The 21,247-nt window shown below is 40.7% G+C and overlaps 4 protein-coding genes, 1 long non-coding RNA gene and 1 pseudogene across 7 annotated transcripts; 3 read left to right on the forward strand and 3 right to left on the reverse strand.

The window, feature by feature from the left end:
• Nucleotides 1-888: 888 nt before the first annotated feature.
• On the forward strand, nt 889-3,602 carry LOC135628277 (uncharacterized). The gene is made up of 4 exons (XM_065134883.1): nt 889-1,027; nt 1,824-2,705; nt 2,922-3,115; nt 3,308-3,602. The coding sequence occupies exons 2-3, from the start codon at nt 1,855-1,857 to the stop codon at nt 3,094-3,096; spliced, it is 1,026 nt and encodes a 341-aa protein (XP_064990955.1). The 5' UTR covers nt 889-1,027; nt 1,824-1,854; the 3' UTR covers nt 3,097-3,115; nt 3,308-3,602.
• A 954-nt stretch (nt 3,603-4,556) lies between these two features.
• LOC103984197 (uncharacterized) lies at nt 4,557-10,094 on the forward strand. Its single transcript, XM_009401653.3, has 6 exons — nt 4,557-4,957; nt 6,313-6,512; nt 8,852-8,992; nt 9,068-9,148; nt 9,561-9,685; nt 9,782-10,094. The coding sequence occupies exons 1-6, from the start codon at nt 4,720-4,722 to the stop codon at nt 9,828-9,830; spliced, it is 834 nt and encodes a 277-aa protein (XP_009399928.2). The 5' UTR covers nt 4,557-4,719; the 3' UTR covers nt 9,831-10,094.
• Nucleotides 10,095-10,934: 840 nt separating this feature from the next.
• LOC135629036 (uncharacterized) lies at nt 10,935-12,407 on the reverse strand. Of its 2 annotated transcripts, XM_065136160.1 has the most exons (3): nt 12,250-12,407; nt 11,435-12,145; nt 10,935-11,332 (listed from the first exon to the last, which is right to left on the reverse strand). In XM_065136160.1, the coding sequence occupies exons 2-3, from the start codon at nt 12,131-12,133 to the stop codon at nt 11,057-11,059; spliced, it is 975 nt and encodes a 324-aa protein (XP_064992232.1). In that variant the 5' UTR covers nt 12,134-12,145; nt 12,250-12,407; the 3' UTR covers nt 10,935-11,056. The 2 variants fall into 2 exon arrangements, with proteins under 2 accessions (XP_064992232.1, XP_064992231.1); XM_065136159.1 differs by having other exon boundaries at nt 11,435-12,407.
• Nucleotides 12,408-12,544: 137 nt separating this feature from the next.
• On the forward strand, nt 12,545-13,154 carry LOC135629037 (peptidyl-prolyl cis-trans isomerase-like; annotated as a pseudogene).
• Nucleotides 13,155-13,257: 103 nt separating this feature from the next.
• Nucleotides 13,258-14,830, reverse strand: LOC135629038 (uncharacterized). The gene is made up of 2 exons (XR_010493137.1): nt 14,356-14,830; nt 13,258-14,248 (listed from the first exon to the last, which is right to left on the reverse strand). It is a non-coding gene; the product is annotated as an uncharacterized LOC135629038 (long non-coding RNA).
• Nucleotides 14,831-15,851: 1,021 nt separating this feature from the next.
• Nucleotides 15,852-21,175, reverse strand: LOC135583910 (heavy metal-associated isoprenylated plant protein 33-like). Of its 2 annotated transcripts, XM_065135894.1 has the most exons (3): nt 19,066-21,175; nt 16,634-16,767; nt 15,852-16,463 (listed from the first exon to the last, which is right to left on the reverse strand). In XM_065135894.1, exon 1 carries the CDS (start codon nt 21,060-21,062, stop codon nt 19,206-19,208), a length of 1,857 nt encoding a protein of 618 aa, XP_064991966.1. In that variant the 5' UTR covers nt 21,063-21,175; the 3' UTR covers nt 15,852-16,463; nt 16,634-16,767; nt 19,066-19,205. The 2 variants fall into 2 exon arrangements, with proteins under 2 accessions (XP_064991966.1, XP_064991965.1); XM_065135893.1 differs by lacking the exon at nt 15,852-16,463 and having other exon boundaries at nt 16,511-16,767.
• Between the last annotated feature and the right edge of the window lie 72 nt (nt 21,176-21,247).

Below are 21,247 nucleotides of genomic sequence, written 5' to 3' on the forward strand. Positions count from 1 at the left end.
ATCAATTATTTTATTTTTATAACTATAAAAATATAAATATAATTTTTAAAGTATAAAGACGATAATACTGAAGATAGCTAACAACAATGATAACATGTAATTAACCCTATTTTTCTTTATCGTATGTTCACTTTGTCCCTGTAGTCATATGTGTCACCATCCTTTAGGCTTACCTCTTATAACACTTTTGGGAAGCTCCCTTCCTTCGATATCTTCCATCTCACTCTACTTAAGATGTGAGAAATATGCACATAGAATTCCTTCTCTATTCTTTATAATTTTAATTTCACGAATGATTTCACATATATATCGAAAGATACAATCACACAAATATATATATCTTAAACGTGTTAACGGAGAATTTTTATTTGTTCATGATTTCACATACATAAGAAGATTTTTTTTGTTATATAAAATAAGCAATAAATCGCTCTTTATATCTAAGAGTGATATGTAAATATTTATTTTCCGAATGGTTAAGGTGTAATGGTAGCAAGAAATACAATATATAAGTCAACCCTAGTAACAAATACAATTACAAAATTAAAGAAATACATGAACAAATAAAAATAACGTAAATGGAAAATAAATTCTTTTGTCATATGATTACTAATTTTGTTAAGTCATATTTTCTTGGAGTGCCAATTTTCTATAAAGTATTGGTGGTTTGATGAATGATATTTCTGAAAAGGAAGATACAATTTTTAGATTTCAGGGACCAATACGCAAATACAAATAATTACATTTAGAGAGAGAGAGAGAGAGAGTAATATGGGAATCTAAAAAAGCATAGGGGCTGATACGCAAAAATTGGGGGAAAATTGGAATAAAATAGAATAAATCAATAATATAGCCACAATCTTCCGGTCCTTTGTCGGGGCCCACTTGTGGCCCAATCAGGAAAAGGACACTGCTTTGGTCTTCATTCGCCGAAGCCATCCCCGAACCGGAGAGGGAGGAAAGCGGGGCGGCAGCGACAGCAGAAGGGAGGAGTGCGATCCCTTCCCTCTCGCCTGCGATCAAGAAGGTAGGGTTTTAAACCCCAACCAATTCCTTCTTCTCTCCCCCATCGATCCGTCGATACTGTGCTGTTAAGATCGGTTTTTGGGATTCGGAGTTAGGGTTCTTCAGAATCGAGAATTTTTCCCTTGCGATCGAGTCTTTGATCCGTGATGTTGGTCCCTGATGCATGCTTGTGGTTTGGCAAAGAAGCATCTTTTCGTCCAACTTGATCGTTCGTAATGGAAAATCGATTGTTCTTGATGCAGTCTCTTTTTCCGACTAAATTTTGGTCCGAAAGACTTCTTCTTTAAATTGCATATATTACTTCTGTTTTATGACCGATTCGCTATGTTCGCGTACTTGCTTGTCAAGCACAAATCATCCTTCTTCTTATAGGTCCCTGCGCATACAAGTCATATTAGTTCTTGCATGGTAGTTACAATCAATGCATTGAATATTTCGATCCAAGCGAACAAGCTCTCGTTGTTGGTTTAATATCTACCCTAGGCTTATCGAGGACTTACTTGGAAGGTGAGTATTATGTTGTTATGAGCCTCCTCCTCATTGAAATGTACTTCTGTGCTTCTTTTCTTTTGGGGGATTTGACCTTCCAAATTGGCTTTCTTTCTGAAGTATTTGGATTTGATTTGTATGTGATCTTTCGGGGGCAAAGTTTTCAACTGAAAATATAAGTTAGAGATAGTTCATCAATCATGATAATTCGTGTCATAAAGGCAGAATAGCAAGTCTTTTTTTTTTTTTTGCTCTTTAATTATTAGTCTGTCTAAGAAGATAATCATTTTTCTTATTTAAATAAACAGCTCTGATTTATAGTTAGAGCAGAGAGTGGTTATGGATAAGGAGAAGGAACAGGGTACACTAGAGTCTCAACTCATTCAGAAAAACACCAAATGGAAGCATGAGTTTGAATGCCACCAATCTCAAGTTGAAAAATTGGAAGAGAAAGTTATGGAGGTAAAGATTGATATGAAATGTGTGGAAGATGATACCAAGGATTTAGAACTCCTCTGGCGTAGAGTCAAAACTACCGCAACAATGCTGACCTATCTGAAATCAAAAGCAAGAATTATGGCAATTCCACATTTAGCTTGTGTTTCATGTGGTATTAAGCATCAAGAGGGAATAGGACTTGTTGACAAGCATGGTCTACCATTGTCGGAGTGGTCTACAGATGTTGATCTTTCATCACATGAAAGTTCAGATGAGATGTCACAGTTGGCAAGTAATCTTAAATATGGTCCTTTTGATGCTAATGTTGGTGGATATTTTAGTGAAACACTTCAGTCAACTCGTATTGTGGCAGAAGTTATGGAATCTCTTATTAAGAGGGCTATCAGGGCAGAAACTGAAGCTGCTACCGAGAAAGAAAAAGTAAAGTTAGGTTTAGAAGAAAACAAAAGAAAGACTCTCCAAATTCAAAGCATGACACTAAAGGTCGAAGAGATGGAAAAGTTTGCACTGGGCACAAACACTCTGTTGAATGAAATGCGGCAGAAGGTCACAGATATGGTTGAAGAGACATCAAGACAACGTCAGAGAGCTGCTGAGAATGAGCAGGAGCTCCGTCGTGTGAAGCAGGATTTTGACTCATTGAGGTCCTTCGTTAGCAGTCTTATCAGTGTCAGAGAATCGCTTATGTCATCAGAGAGACAATTTCAGACCGTTGAAAAGCTTCTTGACAGGTAGCATCTTCCTATTCTTAAATTAACTGGACGTGTATAAATATATAAGATCATCTCTCTTGTTTCGTGCCAAAGGCTTCATCACTAAACAGAACTAGCAGACTAACAATGCATTAAATGTATTCTTCCTTGGAGTTTATCTACAATTTAGTTCTTTTTCTAGTGTGGAGACTATCATTCAACTTTACAGTTAAGTTAAATTTGTTCAATGCATAGGCTAGTTGCCGAGACCACTCATCTTGAGAACGAGAAGGTTAAAAAAGAAGCTGAAGTTCAGAAGCTCATCGAGGAGAATGTGAGGCTAAGAACTTTGTTAGACAAGAAAGAGGCACAATTATTGGCCATGAATGAGCAGTGCAAGTGGATGGCACTCAACAGTCCTGGAATTTAACTTTCCTTATGCTACAATGGTGAGCAGTCTATTATGTGATAATTCATTCCTCTTGCTACAGAGACTCAGGTTTTTCTTTACTCGGGAACCTTGGGGCAGACAACTATTTAATTCATTGTTTATGCAGTTCCTTTGCTGATAGATCTTTTACTTGTTATGTTAGGTTGCAAGCTAATTCTTCTACTCACCTTGCAATGTGTCTTATACCCAGGAAATTTCAGAGGGAGAGCACAATGATGAATCAGGAAAGTTCAGATGCAACTTTTGAGAAGATAGTAGAAGATTTTCATTTGGTGTCACATTAATCGCCTGCATAGACACCAAATGAGATCATAATGATGGCTTATTGATTCCTGTTCAGTTAAGCTGTATGTTTGAAGTACTTGAAACTTCCAATAATTATCATATTTTCTCATTCTGTTTACCATCGTCATTGGATATGTTTCATGTTATATGGTATTGTACCTGAATCATTTCAGATTATTTATCGTTTTTTCTGTCTCAAATTTGTTCAGCGGTAGGTTTGTGGTAAATGATATGTGGTCTTCCATGAGCTTCAACTTGAATGTGGATTTTCAAGCCTTTCTGTTTCTTTCGCTGGAAAACTTGCTTGACCACTAGACTGATGAAGAATGTTTCTTCAAAGGTCATCTTTTTGAAGTCAGTCATTCCCAGAAATCTACAAGAAGTCCAAGAAAGGTAGAATGGGCTTAAGATTTCATAATCTGCTAGGAAATTTTAGATTATTTTTTAAAAATCTTATCCATAATCCCCATTCATCTTTTATCCATGAGTAGTTTATGGATGGGTGTTTTATTGTAGGTTTTGTGAGCTTTAATAGGTATTCATGATTATTGTACAAGAAATGTGATGCAAGAGATGTTATTATAAGCCTACTTTGTTTGGGTGCCTCATGTCCTCATATTATGATACAAGAGATGTTCTTATAATCCTAAACTATATATATGACTTCCTATCCACATATTATGTGTTGCAAATAAAATATATGTTATTCTTTTTGCAGCGAGTTCTGCATAACCTATAGTTTCAAAGTTTGGAATAACATATTTAACTCTCTAAATTTTAATATATATATAAATTAAAAATATTTAGATTTTACATATTAAGTATATATATATATATATATATATATATCTGATTAAAAATAAAGATAAAACAACCAAGTTTTGAGGTGTGTGTATATATAAATATAAACAAAAATGTTAAGGGATGAATAAAAAATACTTAATTTTTTTAGAGATTATACGTGATATTTTGTCATAGATTAGGATATAATAAAAATATTAATTTAATATGCTCACTACTTAATCTATAAATACTCCAATCTCGCCTTCAAAAATTATCCATTGAGAAATAAAAGAAGAAAAAAATCATCCCGATTTGGTGGAAAGGATGCACGTATTGGGAGCATTAAAGGGATGCATATATCCACGTCAAGTCGCTCGGCGAGTTGCTGCTGTGATGTGAACGCACCCACCGCATCGTATCTTCGAGTTGTCTTCCCCGCCTTCTTCATTCCCCCATCCCACTCCCTCGACCAACGTCTCTCGTTTTCTTTTAGTGGGATCGGATTGCTCGAGAGGGAGAGGGAGAGGGAGAGAGATGGACAGCAAGACGAGGAAGGGACGGGCGCGGCCGATTAGGGCGGTGGTGGGATGGGTGAGGCGGCGGTCGCCCAAGGTGAAGGCCTCTCTCTCCGTCATCGCCGGCATGGCGGCGCTCGTCTTCCTTCGCTTCATCGTCCACGACCACGACAGGCTCTTCGTCGTCGCCGAGGCCGCGCACGCCCTCGGCATCTCCGTCCTCATCTATAAGCTCGTCAAGGAGCGGACTTGCGCCGGTTCGCCCTCCCTCCCCTCTCCCTCTATGCCACTTTCCTTTTTGTTTGATCCATGCGATCTCGAAGCCGTGAGTTGGTAGGTGTTGGACATACTCAATTTAATTAGAGATACACTACTCACGATAATTTGAAATGCATAGCAGATGACCAATTTATTGATGATGCTAGGGTTTCAGTCTGAAGCTTGGAGGAGGTAATGATAGCCATTCTACTTGCCTAAAATTTAGCAGATCATGAGGGTCAGGAAAGCTTTGCTAATAGGCGGTGTATATTTCGAAACCTCAAGGAATAAGTGTGACAATCAGTTGTGGGTTACATGGCTAAGTGGATCTATCTTTATTAGTCTGGATTTAAGCATTTTTAGTTAGTGGTTCAAGTCAATCAAATTAATAGGTCAGCTATTTCATCGGCGGGTCCGATCGTGGAAAATGATCTTCGAGTGGACCTAGTATTGTGCATGTTGAAGTGGCCCAAGTAGGCAAGCAGACACTTGTGAATGAGGTTGGAGACACATCACAACGTACGTCACGTACTTCAGCATTGACCATGACGAAGAGTGAGAAAAATTGTGACACCTAGTTTAATCTCACATCTGATATGGGAGATGAATTGACTTAATTTCTGAGGTTATACGGGTCTACCACTATTAACTATTTTAGGCCATGGTGGTCTTAGGCCTATCATGCAGTGCTAGATATCTCACCATGCGGTTGGATCATAACAATAAGTTTTTTGAGTAACGAGATATTCATGATATCGTTTGTGAATCAACAATTAAAGCATGTGAAAACTGCATCCAGAGGAAATGGTTTTGCCTGTGAAACTTCATAGCAGTGGTTTGTGTATCAATTTAGTGAGGATTGTTATCAACATTTGAAACAAGTGAAAACTTAAAAGGATCATCTAAGGAGTCAACTACTAAAAGTGAGAATTCACGTGACTCAACCAGAAAGACATTGTAGTTCGTAATAAGCTTTCTTTCTTTATTTTGACTGATCAAGAAGTCTACATTGCAGATTCCATTTCTTTTCATTGACAAGCGAGCAAACTTGGTGCTGGACTTTGATCCTGGGAGTCCATTATGCATATGTTGGCAGTTTATATCCTAGTATATGTTGGGTAGATTGCATGAGGTGGAACCAATCAGTAAGAAAAAAAAAAATCATTTAGTGGTTGCAGATAAGTATATCTCAAACATGATTGATCTTTGTTTCTGAGTGAAGTTGAGATGTATTTTGATTTTTTAAACAATTCTTTGTTTAAGTGCACTCAAATTAGAAGGCAATATTAAACAGCACATCATGTGTTTGTCTAAATTGATAATTTTTTTAATTGATAAATTTTTGACATTGCAGGACTTTCGCTTAAGACTCAATATTTGACAGCTTTGTTTTTAGCTGTCAGACTGTACTGCAGCTTTGTCATGGAATATGACATACACACAGTGCTAGATTGCGCTACGCTTGCAACTACTCTTTGGGTTATCTACATGATTCGGTTTAGATTAAAGTCAAGTTACATGAAAGAGAAGGACAACTTTGCAATTTATTTTGTGGTATGATGTTTCTTTTCTTTTTTTTTGCCTCCACCATGTTATAGAGTCAACCATATATCTCTTAGTTGTACCAGATTCCATGGCTTCTAACCTAGACTTTTGTATCTTTATAATTCTGATAAATCCTTTTCCTGTGCTCTCTAATAATTTAATAGTACTAGACATTGTTGAGTGACACTACACTCAAAATAAACTATCCATCATTCGACTGCAATGATTGATCATGTAACTGTTTCATTTATGTATGAGAAATATAAAGCAACCTTGCTAAATATTTTTTCAGGTTTACTTGGTATGGTCAAAGTTAGGTCTCGTGCTGACAAACCATCAAAGTGCCAGTAGTTTCTTAATTTAGTGCTTCTGCTTTATTTACGGAATCATATCTTTAAGAAACAAATCTGGCTCATGAGATGGAGATATCACATACTTAGTGAACCTTTTTGTTGTCATCCGCAAAGAAGATTCACGCTCAAATTAAAAATTGATAGTCACACGAGACTTCCTTCTTTTTGAACCTTGGAAGTCTTGATCTTCTTCCATCTTGGATTTATTCTCTTTATGAAATGTTTAATATGTAACACAAGTTAACTAGTTAAGTCATTTGTAATGTGAAATTAGAAAAAGTTTTTTTTTCTAAGGTTATTTAATGAACCTTGGAAGTCTTAGTCCTTCAACCATGTTGGATTTATTTTCTCTTTATGAGATGTTTAATATGTAGCAGAAGTTAAGTAATTTGTAATGTGAAACTAGAAAGAGTTTTTTTTTTTAAAGGTTATTTAGTAACTAGTAGTGGCCCTTCATGTCAGCCCAATCTAAGAGTTCTGATGTCATTCCAGTCATGAATTAGCATATCTATTGTGTCTACAAAAAGATCAACCACCACAGGTGCCCGAATGATATTTAATGAGCATCGTCTCGTAAGGTACTTGGGGATCTCATTAGTGACCTTGGACTTTGCTTTATTGTTAACATTGATACATGACATTTCTTGATTGATTTTAGATATTGCAAACAAAGAGCTGATCTAGAAACCATTGACTTGTCTATTACACATCTTTAGCTAGTTAAACTTGGCCATATTGTTGCAATGACATTAGGCATGTATATGTTCAGATCATGAATTTTCTTTAACATGGTCACTATGAGTCACATATGTGATCATGAGATACCAATGCAACATGATACAGATATGCCAATATGGAAATATCCACAAAAAATAGGATACAGTATAGTATGGCACAAAGACCAATAACGTATATGACAAAGCTTGACATTTGTGTTAATACATAAATTCTATATTGATAATAATAACAAGTAATTAAATCCATAACCATGTCATTGGAAGAAATTATATCAAGTAGCATGGTACTCAAAAGAATATTGCCAAGAAACCAAGAACTCATGCTGAATGTTGTAATATCATAATTTTACTACATTATCATAATTTGATATTTTCTCTCAATAAGTATCTGTGATGTATCCCTGTAGTATTTTAGAATATTTGAGTTTTCAAATAACTACATGAAAAATGAAAATTTTGAAGAAATATCCGACATGCTTCTATGAATGTCATATAAAAGTTATTTCTGACATTATCTGATTGAGCACCATTTTACATAATTGCAAGTTGTAGTTGTACTGCAAAACCAGTTAATATGAAAATATAGATGAACTAACACTCTTTATGAGCTCAAACTACTACCTATTTCTGGTTTTGTTTCTGACAATATTCAATTATTTCATGTGGAAATTTAGTACATAGGGTTAGATCAGTGCATTTAACCATATTGACTTTTTTAATAATTTAATTAGTTAATATTGCAATATATGGAAAGATATCCCTCATCTATTCTAAGTCATAGCTGCTGTAACCTTTAAAAAATTGATTGGCTTAATGTACAGGCATTCAGATCAAGTTATTCTGGTAACAATTTAGAACAGAGAAACCAGTAACTTTAGATTGTAAAATGTCAAGTATTTGGCTCATATGTTGACATAAATGGTACAAGTTCTACACTTCTACCATTGAGAAATTTGATTGACTTCAGAGCGAGATGCATTTAATTAGTGATACTTGAAATCTTTTTATGATAACCTTTTTGAATCAAAGTATTGTTTTGGAGTCAAGGTAGTCATAGCATGTCTTACAGGATTTTTTTTACTTTATTCAGTATAATACTGAGATACTTTTTCATTGTCCTTCAATTTTTAGGTTTACGTTATATGCACTTGCAAGGGACCAATTAACATTTTTCATACACAATATCTTTAGTTGCACCGATGGCCAGTCATCTTCATAAGATGATACTTTGATTGAGTTATATTTTCTATTTGTGTAGGTTTTGCCTTGTGCTATATTGGCCTTTGCAGTTCACCCTTCAACAACACATAATGTTATTGATAGGATTTCTTGGGCCTTTTGCGTTTATCTGGAAGCTGTTTCTGTGCTGCCACAATTACATCTGATGCAAAACACAAAGGTATAAGCTGAAATTGAGAACATCAAATTCCCAAATCTGCTTTTTTCTGATTACACCTATATTCATGGTTGCCAGATTGTTGAGCCATTCACCGCTCACTATGTATTTGCATTGGGGGTTTCAAGATTTCTGACCTGTGCACACTGGGTCCTTCAGGTTTGATCTGTGGATATTTGTTGGTTTATAATTTTCTTTTATTTTAAATTTCAGTTGCTCAATTAGTTTCTTGAAATTTATCCTAGTAAATTGCTTGCCTCTTTGTATCAATATTGTGGTTGTTGTGTTTGGAGCAAAAGGCTTCTTGCTATTTCTGTTTCCTCTATACAAGGTCACTTATCATGCAGAGTTTTATCAGTCTCTAAACATCAAACTTTAGCATCTCGCAATCTTGCACTAGAAAGATATATGTGCATGATGAAAGGACGGATTGATGTGTCCCACAGGAAAGGGGCCAACATTTTTTTCTCGTCTTTGTTGCATTTAATTGTGTGACGAATATGGCATCATTATTTGCATAACTTGATTGGTAGTATATCATTCTGAAGCAAAATTTTGTTCTATTCCACAGGTCTTGGATACTCGTGGACGTTTATTGACTGCTTTGGGACGTGGGTTGTGGCCGCCAATGGTCCTTCTGGCTGAAATTGTTCAAACTTTTATCCTGGCAGATTTTTGTTATTATTATGTGAAGAGGTAACCTTTTAAGTTTCGGATGCGACGAACCTATGAGATTATTTTCTAATTCTGATTCCATTTCTCTTTTCTTCCTTTGCTTCTTCTCTGCTGCAGTGTTGTTGGTGGACAACTGGTGCTAAGGCTTCCTTCTGGTGCAGTGTGATCTTCTGCTTAAACTTCCCATCTTATACCAAAACAATCGAAATTCTATTTTTCTTTCTTCAGACCTGCAGCTCTTGTGGCTGACTTGTGATACAAGTTCAAGCAGTTATGTCAAAATTTACTGAGATTTAGATTTGTAGACACTGAATTCAGCAGAAAGCAACCTCTTATCTGACTAGCTCTACTGTAAAGTAAAGCATAATCCGAGTTTTGTTTAAGACTAGAAATCTTGATCACATAAAAAAGAAATCCTTTTTCTGCAGAAAACCTTGTGCATTGCTTGCTGGCTTTATCTCTTCTAAGTCACCTTTCTTAATTTCTTGATATATTTGGTTGAATCAGTTTCTTTGGTCTTCTCACATGCTTTCCAGGCTGTTTCAGTTCAAGGTCAGAACTGCTTTAAATCTTTATCATCTACTACAACTGATACCACGAATTTCAAATCTCACAAGGTTATAAATTAGCCTTTATTTACTTTGTGGTTGACGATAGTATCATGGATGGTTATTATGAACGAGGAGAACAACAACGAGAAACGAAGATCATTCTGCGGTGAAATGGTCGTTCGGTAATTACATCGGCATTGACGTAGATACAGAAGAGCCTTTATCTCTCGTTGTTGTTTTTCTTATCTATAACAGTTATCTGTGATTCCTAGTAGCGATAGTGTTATGATAAATTGATCTATAGGCCACTTACCCATATGAATAATAGTTTTTATTTGTACAAATCTAATCTATAATTCTCCAAGTCTAATAAGTGATACTAAGATCCCAACTTGGGAGATGAAAAAACATAATATAAAAAATACAGCAAAATGATCAACATTCATCAAGATCCAAATATCTGAAGAATTCATCTCAAAATTTAAGACTTTTTGAGAGTGAATTGAGGAGTGACTTTTAGGTAACCATTAGGTTGTTCTTAAACTATGATAATGGCTGATGGACACAACAGCAGCCTATTCACGTCCATTGCAGCCACCCTCGGCCAATTCTCTCATAGGAGGGATACATAACACACAAGATCATATATCCTGCACGGATTTGACATCATAAAATATACTAATAATCATAATAAAAGAACTCATGAATAGAATTTTGCTCTTTGAATTCAATTTCATTCGTATAGTCTCGAATTTATAGTCGGAATCCAACAAGAAACCAAAGAAAGGGAGTCGTCATGTGGAGGAGGAAGCAACGTAGTGATCATCACGACCTCCTCGCTTCAGTCGGATCGCTTTGCTTTCTTCTGCATCTTCTTCTCGCTCTGTATCTCCATCCTCCGCTTCCTCGCCAACCTCGACGCCTCCTTCCTGTCCTCGCTTTGTATCTGCAATTGCAGCTCCCATCCCCACCGCAACGCGTCGGACGTCTCTTCCGGCGGTCGGACGCTGGCGAGCGTCGGATGGCGGACGAGTGCCGGTGGTGATGGCTGGCAGAGGCGGAGCTCCAGGTCCAGGTTAATGTGATGATCAGGAGCAGGAGCAGGAGCAGCCGCCGCCTTCTCCAGTTGATGGGAAGTTTCAATCAAGGTTAGTCGCGGAAAGGGAAGAGAAGGTAGGCGAGAAAAAGAAGAACTGCTTCCCTCCTTTCTTTTTCTTACCTCCTTGCACCACCGCTTGGGGTTCTTGAACTGCTTCCCCCGAGGCAAGGGAGCCGCGCCTCTCGGCCCGGCGTCGTTGTTCTCGGAACGGTTCCGAGGGACCGAGGGCGGCGGCGCGCTCGACCCGGCGTCGCCGTCCACAGTGTGCGTCTCCTGTCGCGAGGTCGCTAACGCGTCGTCGTGCTCGGAACGATTCCCCAGAACCGAGGGCGGCGCCACGCTCGGGCCGACGTCGTCGACCACAGTATGCCTCCCCTGACCCGAGGTCGCCACGCCGTCGTTGTGCTCAGGACGATTCCCCGGAAGTGAGGGGAGTGCCGCGCTCGACCCGGCGTCGTCTTCCACAATATGCCTGCTGTGACCCGAGGTCGCCACCGCGCTCGGCCCGGCTTCGTCTTTGTCACCGTTGCCCCCAGAAAACAATAATGGAGTCACGGGGCTGGCGGAGCGCGGGCCCCCGCAGACGTCTCCTCCCTCCTCGTCGGCCGTCGGAGGCGGAGGGTGAGGAACATTATAAGGTAGACTTGGAAGAGTAGGAGGAAGAGTGCGGGGCTTCTTGGTGCCCCAGCTAGACGTACCGGCGACGAGGGATAAGTTGCTGCGGCGGAATTCGTCCTCGAGGATGAGTTCCTCGAGATCGCACAGAATGCGAGCCACCTCGAGTTCCTTATCGGTCGGCGGTTCCCCCAGCGGCCACATCTCTCGTTCTCTCTGTCTGGCGGAGATGAGAAGAGGGCGATCGAGAGGGCACGGGCGAACTCTGGATCGACCGTGCATGGGAAAGAGAAGGCAACTGCTTATATAGAAATCCCTACCTTGTGGCCACGTGTAGGATGAATCCTCGTACCAGTCCGACTGGGACTCCTCCGTGTCTTTCCGGGCTCACTTGGGATTGACTCGAGAGGCTTTCGAACCTTCCACGCTTTTTCTTCTTCCAATAATACCCTTTCGAACCCTCATTACTCGTTTGCCACGTGTCCCGATGGACGGATCAGATTCCTCTAGACTCGCCCCATATAACCAGACGAACGCCTGCGAGACAAAGACGACATAGAAGTGATCCGGTCTTCTTACCTCCGATCAGAGCCATAGTGAAGACGGCGGATCGTGATGGAGCTGTACTCGGACGTGGTACCGAAGACGGCCGAGAACTTCCGGGCGCCGTGCAGCGGGGAGAGGGGCGTGGGGCGCTCCGGGAAGCCGCTGCACTACAAGGGGACGCGCTACCACCGGGTGATCCCGGGTTTCATGTGCCAGGGCGGCGACGTCGCCCGCAACGACGGCACGGGAATGGAGTCGATCTACGGCGGGAAGTTCGCGGACGAGAACTTCATCGAGAAGCACTCGGGGCGAACGGGGGGCGGGACATGAACGGATCGCAGTTCTTCATCTGCAAGGAGAAGTAGCCGTGACTGAACGACAAGCTCGCGGTGTCCGGCCGCGTGGCGGAGGAGATGAACGTGGTGAAGGCGATCGAGTCGGTGGGCACGTCGAACGGCTGGACCATGTTGGAGGCCATCGTCGCCGACTGCGGCCAGCTGCTCCCATATAAGAAGAAGAAGAAGAAGAGGCCATCGCGACCCACCGGTGCACAGCGACTTCTCCATGCAGATGAACTGCTCCGTGCGGGGATGTCGACTGCGATAATGGAGCCACGGCTGCTTTGGGCCGTAGGAACGAGCACCAAACTATCACAGCACGATGGACAGGATTAATGATGAGCCGCTGTTATCATCGACTGCCTCTCAAACCGAGGGGTTGATGATATCAGGTCTACAGCTTACCGAACCAGCGGAACAGCTTTAGTTTTCAACCATGCAACATTGTCAGCAGACCGAGGGAGCTTTAGTTATTCATGAATCACAAAAATCATTCAAGCAGCAGAATCATAATCTTGGATGATGTGAACAACGATTGGAAAAGAGCTATAAATCTATTCCTTCTTTTACTGTGAAACTAGGCATAAAAATACCAAGAAACTAGAAGAAGTCCTCTGGTTTTCCCATCTTTATGCTCTCCTCTGTCAAGAAGTTTGTGACTGCATTTCTCTGCCAGCTTTTAAAACTCCTGCAGCTCTCAAGAAATTATTAATATTAGCCAAATTATCTGCACATGTTAAATGCAGTTGCTTAGGATTCAGAGGCGGGCAACATTAACATGAGAAAGCAAGGCAGCCTAGCCTCATTGTCATTTCCAAACAAAATTAGCATGGATGATCACCACAAAACACACAATTGGCGACTGGAACAAATACATCTTGCAAGTAAAGGCAGATAGTTTGATAAAAATATGATATGATTTGAAGAATTTCACCAGAAAACTTTTAACAACTTCAGTAGAAAGGGAAAGGACTTTTGCAGCGTGGAAGAGAATGAATAAAAGAACGATTTTAGACTATCTATCTATCTATCATAAAGCCTCATAAACAGAAGATGACTGCTTTATATTTTGAGAGAGTCTCCTAAATTTAACCAGGCTGATTCCTAAACTGAACCAGGTAAGTACCAATTCAATTCGCATCAGTAAGATCCTTAAACAAACCTATATATTGCCAAAAAGTTGCAAAAGCCTGCAAGAAGTAACAGAAAATATAAAATTTAGACCGCTATACATATTCAAATTCCAACAAAAGTTGTTCATCGCAACGCAAGGTACCGGGTTCGAATGTCACCTTCATCACTTGCCCTTTACCAAAACAATCAAAAATCATCGGAACTAAGATAAACATAACCGAGACTGGACCTGCTGCATAAAGTACTCATATCAAGGGCATAAAAGACCAAATACCCGGTTCGCGAAGCTCTCCATCCCGGTCTACATTTTCCGCTAGAAGATCCAAATCAAGAGACACCGAGCATGCACGAATCGAAAAGAACAAGGTGAAGAAAGAGGAATTGGCGATCATTGGGAGGGGAACAGACGGCGACGGCAGGGCCGGGGTTCCATCCAGGCATGGCGAGGAAGGCAGAGGCGGGACCGACGGAGGCCGGGTCGGCAGTGGTGGCCACCACCAGCGTCACCATCGTTGCACCTGCGCGGCTGGGTCTGGATCTCCCGCCGAGGAGGGAAGCGGGCGTTCGCGGCAGGAAGCGACGGCGTCCGACGCAAAGACTTCTCATCCCTTGCTAACTTGATCGAGAGGAGGGCGCGACGGACGAGATCGAGAAGCGGGAGAGAATGGACGGTTTTGGAGCGACCCGTAATAAAAAAGCTTTTCTCGGTCCACGTTCAAACGCTACGATGCGTCTCCACTTGGCATTCCATCATGTGCATGCATGCAATATGCACGAATTGGGCATGAACTATAAAATTGTTTGGGCAAATTGGCAGAGCGGCCCTTATTTCGTTAAGAAAAAAAAATTATTTTCTAAAATATAAAATTATTTTCGACCTCTGTCCCTCGTCGCCTCAGTAGCGGCCACCTCCTCGCCACCATGATGGAGCTGATGGCATGGGGAAGAAGCGGCCACTACGATGGATCGTAAGAGCAATGTGAGGATAATAAGTGAATCAGTTTAAATAAACCCCTGTTTTAAATAAATTAATCAATCGATCAAATTCATTAAACAATACATCCTTCTTTACCTAACAGGAATGCACAAATTAGACGGAAATCACATAATATTTACTTCACGACAACATCATACGTGTGCATAGAGATCAACATTGTACATGATCATTGTGAAGGTTATTAAAAGACTCGGATCAACATAAACTTCCTAAATATATCACATGATAGAATGTTTCCACAACATATGTCCACTTGAGAAACAGAAATCAAAGAGCTTCTTACCTAATACTAATGCACAGATTAGACAGAAAACGGATGTGGCGCCCACAACATAAAAGAACCAGCATTACATACCATTTTTGAACATACTTCATTACGTGCATTAATTCAAACATCTCAAACAAAAGCCTGAGATCATCATAGAAAGAGAACAAATGAGGTGGCATCAGAAATCAAAGAGCATCTTACCTAATACTAATGCATAGATTAGACAGAAAACAGATGTAGTGCCCACAACATAAAAGAACCAGCATTATATACCATTTTTGAACATACTTCATTAAATGCATTAATTCAAACATCTCAAACAAAAGCCTGAGATCATCATAGAAAGAGAACAAAAGAGATGGATGATGGATCAGTTTTTGATCCTAATAGAAACAAAAAATTGGAATCAGACACCTATACAAACTCAAGTTCTGTTACTCTACAACACTTCTTAACCAGGTGAGTCAAGGCATTCAGCAATAGCATCTTTGGCCGATCAAAGCAACTCACTGCAGCCATCTACATTTTCATATTTTACCCATTCTAACCACAGTAGAGCATTTCCTGTAGTCAGAGCTGACATCCGTGTTATCATCAAGTCCAAACAGCCTAATACATGCTACATCAAAAAGACAAATGGACCCAAACCAAAAATTAATTCCTCACCCATTTGTACAAATACAACTTCTTCTACTCTAGCTATAGATGTCCATCAGCCGACCTGATACAACCATGGCTGACAACAAAATGCTACAACATAGTGCAAATATACAACAACATTACGCTTCAAAGATTGACACCATCCGACATGCTACCCCCATCCAGCACTACAATATGATGTACTGTTCGAAACAGCACTTTTACATGGGTCATTGAATGAAGACCAGACAATCATTGAGTAGACAACTGACTCCAGAAAACATCAACATAGGTTTTGAAAAAGATTGAGCATCATGGCATGCAACCAAATTTTACATCGAGAAGAATGCTCAATCATTGCCAATATCTAATGAACGGCTTGGAAATCACCTAATCTATTGACCCGTTACAACAAAAAAAAGAAAGGGTAACTGCCATATCTAAGAAATGAAGTGGGCATCACCCTATCTATCAACCAACAAGAAGAATAAAAACAGTGATTAACAACAACCAAATCCAACATTTCATGGTGTCTGACTAAAGTTACAATCCGACCAGCTCTTCAAGGACCACCATAGTTGAAGTGTGGACCATTTATCAGATTCAGTAACCCTGCAATATCAAGTGCAGCTTTGACACCATGGCATTTGAAAGAAATGTGTAAAAACAAGATAATAGCTCCATGTCTGATTGCATAGCACAACTGATGAAGTGTCTTAGCTAAAAGTTCTATTGGCATAATAATCACACTATTAAATCCCATGTATCATCTCAAAACTTACCACCAAGTAGTTCGTTTTTAGTTTTAATGTGATGCACCAACAGTTCAAGTCACAATCTCAATATCTGGAAGATCTCTGACAGCACGAGGAAGAGCCCCACAAAATGTCGCTCAACTGAAACAAGTGTCTTCCGGCTGTAGATGTAACACAACAACAGAGTCAATTATGTATTCTAGCAAATTAGCTCTATCAAGCAATGATATAAAATGAAATTCTTGTTTAGGACCTGAGAGATAAGCTTTACAAATTAAAAAAAAAAATCATGTCGATAGATTAAGTTAAAATGCTCTAAAGAATGAGGATGTTAGGTGTCACGTGCAAATATGGCTACCAAGGTGAAATCAAATATACTCATACAAGATAAGATGGCTCAACGACTTAAACCAATATCTTATACAGAAAACTGTAACTTGCAAACTTTCAAATACCCTCTCTATCCCCATTTCAGCAACCTGCTTACAGAGTTCTTTATAACTCCATCTGCTAATTTAAATAAAAATGATTACTATGAACAACAAATTAGAAAAAGAATCAGCTTGGATCCACAAAAGAAAATAACAAGTCAGGGCCTAAAAAAAATTAATAGAAATAAAAAACCCAAGAAGCTGCTGCATTTTAACAGGAAATAGTATTTTATTAAAAAAACCTGTTGTTTCTTATTACACAAGTAAATTATATTTAACTTCCGTGCTAGTTTTTGTAATTTAGGCTCAAGATGCTAGTTATCCTAGAAAATCTCAATCTTGACTATCCCAACAAATATCTAATTGTTTCCAACTGAAGTCCAGATGTATCTTCACACACCCAATAAAATCAATCTTACAATTTAATCCAATTTATTCAGGTCCAAAATCCAATGGTCAAATCCAAGTTATATCTCGATACATGAATCTGTGCCCCAAAACACAAAAAAAATCCTATGGATTTTTACATGCATTTTATTTTGCCATAACACAATTAGTATTTTATTGGAAATGGAATGTGAGCAATGTCAGTATATAAGGATCGATGAGCTTACTAACAACTTGGACTAGCATTCCAGCCACAGGCCTCTATATAAGTAACAATGATAATGGGCCTACCAAAGTTGAATCAAGTCATGACTATATCAGGACAAAACTAACACTAATTAAGTATATTCAAGCAGGAAAGGGCTAGTCACGAAGGGCACAAGAAGTACATTATAGCATTGAGCCACTGCTAGGCCATGGGTCTCACATGTGGTTTGCCAACAAATATTCTGCAAACGTGTTTGACTTTGACATTGACAACAAACCCTTCAGTGGATTATAACACCCAAAGTAGGGATACATTGGAAGTGGAAGTGGACTATGTGGGTGACATGGCATATGAGACTTGATGGGCTTACGAAGTAAATTGGGCTTAAGGAATATTGGTCATGTAGTCAAAGGCCATTTCTATTTGAGTTATCTGCCAACAGGCTCAGTCATGGTGTACACTGTTCACATGTTATCTCAAGGTACCTGATGTGGTTGAGACAATAACCGACATAATAAAGAAAGTCAGGTCTCTTTTCCTCACATAGTGACAAATATTTCAATAATAACCACAAGCTATAAAGTCCCAACTATTTGAGTGGGCAAATATTTCAAATAACAATATTATGCAACATCCATAGTTAACTACACAATTGTAAAGAGATGGTCTCAAGTCGAATATCCTTTATAAGTTTCTGAAGCAGTTAATGTTTCAAGCAGTTGAAAGCATCCTCAATAAGCATAAGCTATAATTCCCAACTATCATGCATATTTACATGCATGAATAATTAAATATTCCGGAAGAAACATAATGAATGTGCATTTTCATGCAACATATACAAGTTATATGTTGCTTGGGTTAAAGAAAGGATCAGTATCCAAGTTCGACTAATAAAAAAAACTATATATAGCTTCCATATTTTTTAGAAAATCTTTTTTGTAAAGTTTTTCTGGCATAGGCTAGGTCCATTGCCTGGAATCACCTAGGCTATTTGATAACTATGATTCAAATATGGCGAGAGAACAATTTCTAAAGAGAGGTGAAAAGAAATTCTAATCATATAACTAAAACACAGAATTCATTTTGATTATTATTGTGAAACACAGGCAACAAGCTTATGTCCAAAACCTTGTGAGTTTCAGCAAACCATGTTCAAATAACCACTGATAGAAAACCAACGCAAACTAGCAATAAAATATCAGAAAATTAGCAATATAACAAAAAGATAAACTTGAAAGAGCAAAACATGTTCAAATAACCACTGACAGAAAACCAACGCAAAATAGCAATAAAATATCAGAAAATTAGCAATATAACTAAAAGATAAACTTGAAAGTTATGTCTTGCTAATGATGCTAATGAAGTGCAACAGCTACCAAAGAATCTTATACCCTAGATGTTGACAAATAGATAGGAAATGAAGGTTAGCTTACTTCTTCAGTAACATGACAAGCAGACCCTTGCAAGGATTATCAACAAGAGGTTTCTTGAACTTGGCAGTAAAGCAACTACTAAAACATATGCTTAACAGCTCAACAACATTCTGAGTTGAGAAAGTTGCACAGGGCCTAAATCATTCAGGTGATGGACGATGCCTCTTGGAATGTTCAACCTCCTGAGACTTGCTATGAGGCCTAGATGATCTTCCTCTGTCCCAGTTATCATTACGCCCTGGCTCACGATCCCTGTGCCTGTGGCGATCCCCATGTCGATCTCTGTCATCTCGAAACCTATCACGTTCACGATCAGGTTCCCTATCTCTTTCTCTATCTCTTTCTCTGTCTCTCTCCCTATCCCTTTCCCTCTCCCGAGAACGATCCCTCTCCCGACCCATTTCTTTATCTCTCCCTGCATCCCTTTCCCTCTCATCAGAGTATCGTCTCTCTAGCCAGTCTTGCCCAGAACCCATATCTTTATCCCTTTCCGCTTTTCTGTCTAGAGCACCATAACGATCCCTTTCGGCCGTCCTATCCTTCCCATGGCTCCCTTCTCCATACTGCTGATCAGAAGCAGCATCTTCCCCATAGCTCGCCTGCTCTTCACCTCCCCATCCACCCATATTCGGGTCGGACCACATCCCGATGCCACCAGGTGGCAGTCCCCGCCCAAAGAAAGCAGGATTGACATGGGGAGCCACAATAGGGGGGAATGAAGGCATCATTCCAGGAAAAGGAGCCCCAGTAGCACCCACAGGAAAACCACCAAAGCCAGCACCCATTCTACCCATTGCTGCTCCATAGCCAGTTGGGTCGAACCCTTGACCAAGCATAGCTCCAGGATGCAACATAGGTGGCGGTGGGGCAACCATTCCACCATTGCCCATAATACCCCTTCCACCAACCGGACCCATCCTGTTCCTCATATTACCCATTGGCCCTCGGTTCCCCATACCACCTCTTCCCCAATTGCCACCGCCACCGCCTCCACTACCACCACCGCCACGTCCAAAAGTGCCACCAGCTGAAGGCCCGCCACCTCCTCTACCCTTCTGTGCAGGTGCCGGCGGCTGTGACTGGGACGATGCCGGCTGGTTCTTGTTCACTTGGTTCTCACCCATTCGACGAACAGTGTGTGGTGAAGCCAACGCCACAATACATGGTCTACCATTGAACAAATGCCCATTCATACCATCCTTGCAGGCTGCTGCAGCCATTGGATCATGGAAGTCAACCTGACAGTAGCCTTTCGATTTCCCACTCGCCCTCTCATCAAAAAATTTCACTTCCTTCACCTGCCCATACTTGCAGAGCTCTGCCTCCAGCTCTGCATCCGTCGTCCACCAATGGAGTTCCCCGACGAAAAGAGTGGTCCCACCAACTCCTGCTCCGCCACTGCCACCTGCGTCCCCTGCACCATTGGCGACGACTACGCCTCCGCCACGTCCTTGCCTCTGGAAACCCTCGTTCCCATAGCCACCCCCTTGCCTCTGAAAACCCTCGTCGGCGAAGCTGTTGTTCCCATTATGGCCCTGGATCGGGACAGATCTGCCGGCAGACTGACTCAGATCAGCTCTGCCTGCACTCGCCGCCGCTGCCGGTGGCGGGGGAGGAGGCAGCGCCCCCTGTCTCGCCCCACCCACCGGTTCACCGCCTCCACTCACCCGTGGGTCCGGGAAACCGCCGGATCTATCAGAGAAGCGCTCGATCTTCGGCTCCGTGGCGATCCCGGGTATCTGGACCATCTCCGACGGCTCAACCACCGGTCGCGTCGGCGGCGGCGCCGGAGGCGGTGGCGGGAGCTCGCTCCGTCGCTCATCCCGGGCTTGGAACCCACCAGCGTCTTCGCCCCCGTGGAAGGTTTGGTGGAACCCCTCCCCGACGTTAACGTCGCTGTAGAGGTCGTCGTACTCGTCGTCCTCCCCGAAGAACTGTTCCTCGTCCTGGACGGCGGATATCGCCTCGCTCCGGTGGAAGCCCCCGCCGTGCTCCATCAACGAATGGCAGGTCTCCGGTTAGGGTTTCCAAACAGATTGCAACAGCAAAACCCTAATCGTCGAGAGAGAAAGAGAAAGAGAAAGAGAAAGAGAGAGAAAGGCCTTCTGTTTGTCTTCGTAGAAGACCACCAAGTTTCTGTTAATCCTCCGGTCTAATTTAACTAACATCTCGATCGTCACCT

Source organism: Musa acuminata, chromosome BXJ3-1 (genome assembly GCF_036884655.1).
Source record: "Musa acuminata AAA Group cultivar baxijiao chromosome BXJ3-1, Cavendish_Baxijiao_AAA, whole genome shotgun sequence".
Taxonomy (NCBI): domain Eukaryota; kingdom Viridiplantae; phylum Streptophyta; class Magnoliopsida; order Zingiberales; family Musaceae; genus Musa; species Musa acuminata.

Coding starts and splice junctions, on each gene's coding strand:
- LOC135628277 (XM_065134883.1), top strand. CDS start 1,855: ATGGATAAGGAGAAGGAACAGGGTACACTAGAGTCTCAACTCATTCAG. Junction 2,706..2,921: donor GTTGAAAAGCTTCTTGACAG/GTAGCATCTTCC, acceptor TTCAATGCATAG/GCTAGTTGCCGAGACCACTC.
- LOC103984197 (XM_009401653.3), top strand. CDS start 4,720: ATGGACAGCAAGACGAGGAAGGGACGGGCGCGGCCGATTAGGGCGGTG. Junction 6,513..8,851: donor ACTTTGCAATTTATTTTGTG/GTATGATGTTTC, acceptor CTATTTGTGTAG/GTTTTGCCTTGTGCTATATT. Junction 9,149..9,560: donor GTGCACACTGGGTCCTTCAG/GTTTGATCTGTG, acceptor TCTATTCCACAG/GTCTTGGATACTCGTGGACG.
- LOC135629036 (XM_065136159.1), bottom strand. CDS start 12,211: ATGCACGGTCGATCCAGAGTTCGCCCGTGCCCTCTCGATCGCCCTCTT. Junction 11,333..11,434: donor CCAAGCGGTGGTGCAAGGAG/GTAAGAAAAAGA, acceptor CAACTGGAGAAG/GCGGCGGCTGCTCCTGCTCC.
- LOC135583910 (XM_065135894.1), bottom strand. CDS start 21,062: ATGGAGCACGGCGGGGGCTTCCACCGGAGCGAGGCGATATCCGCCGTC.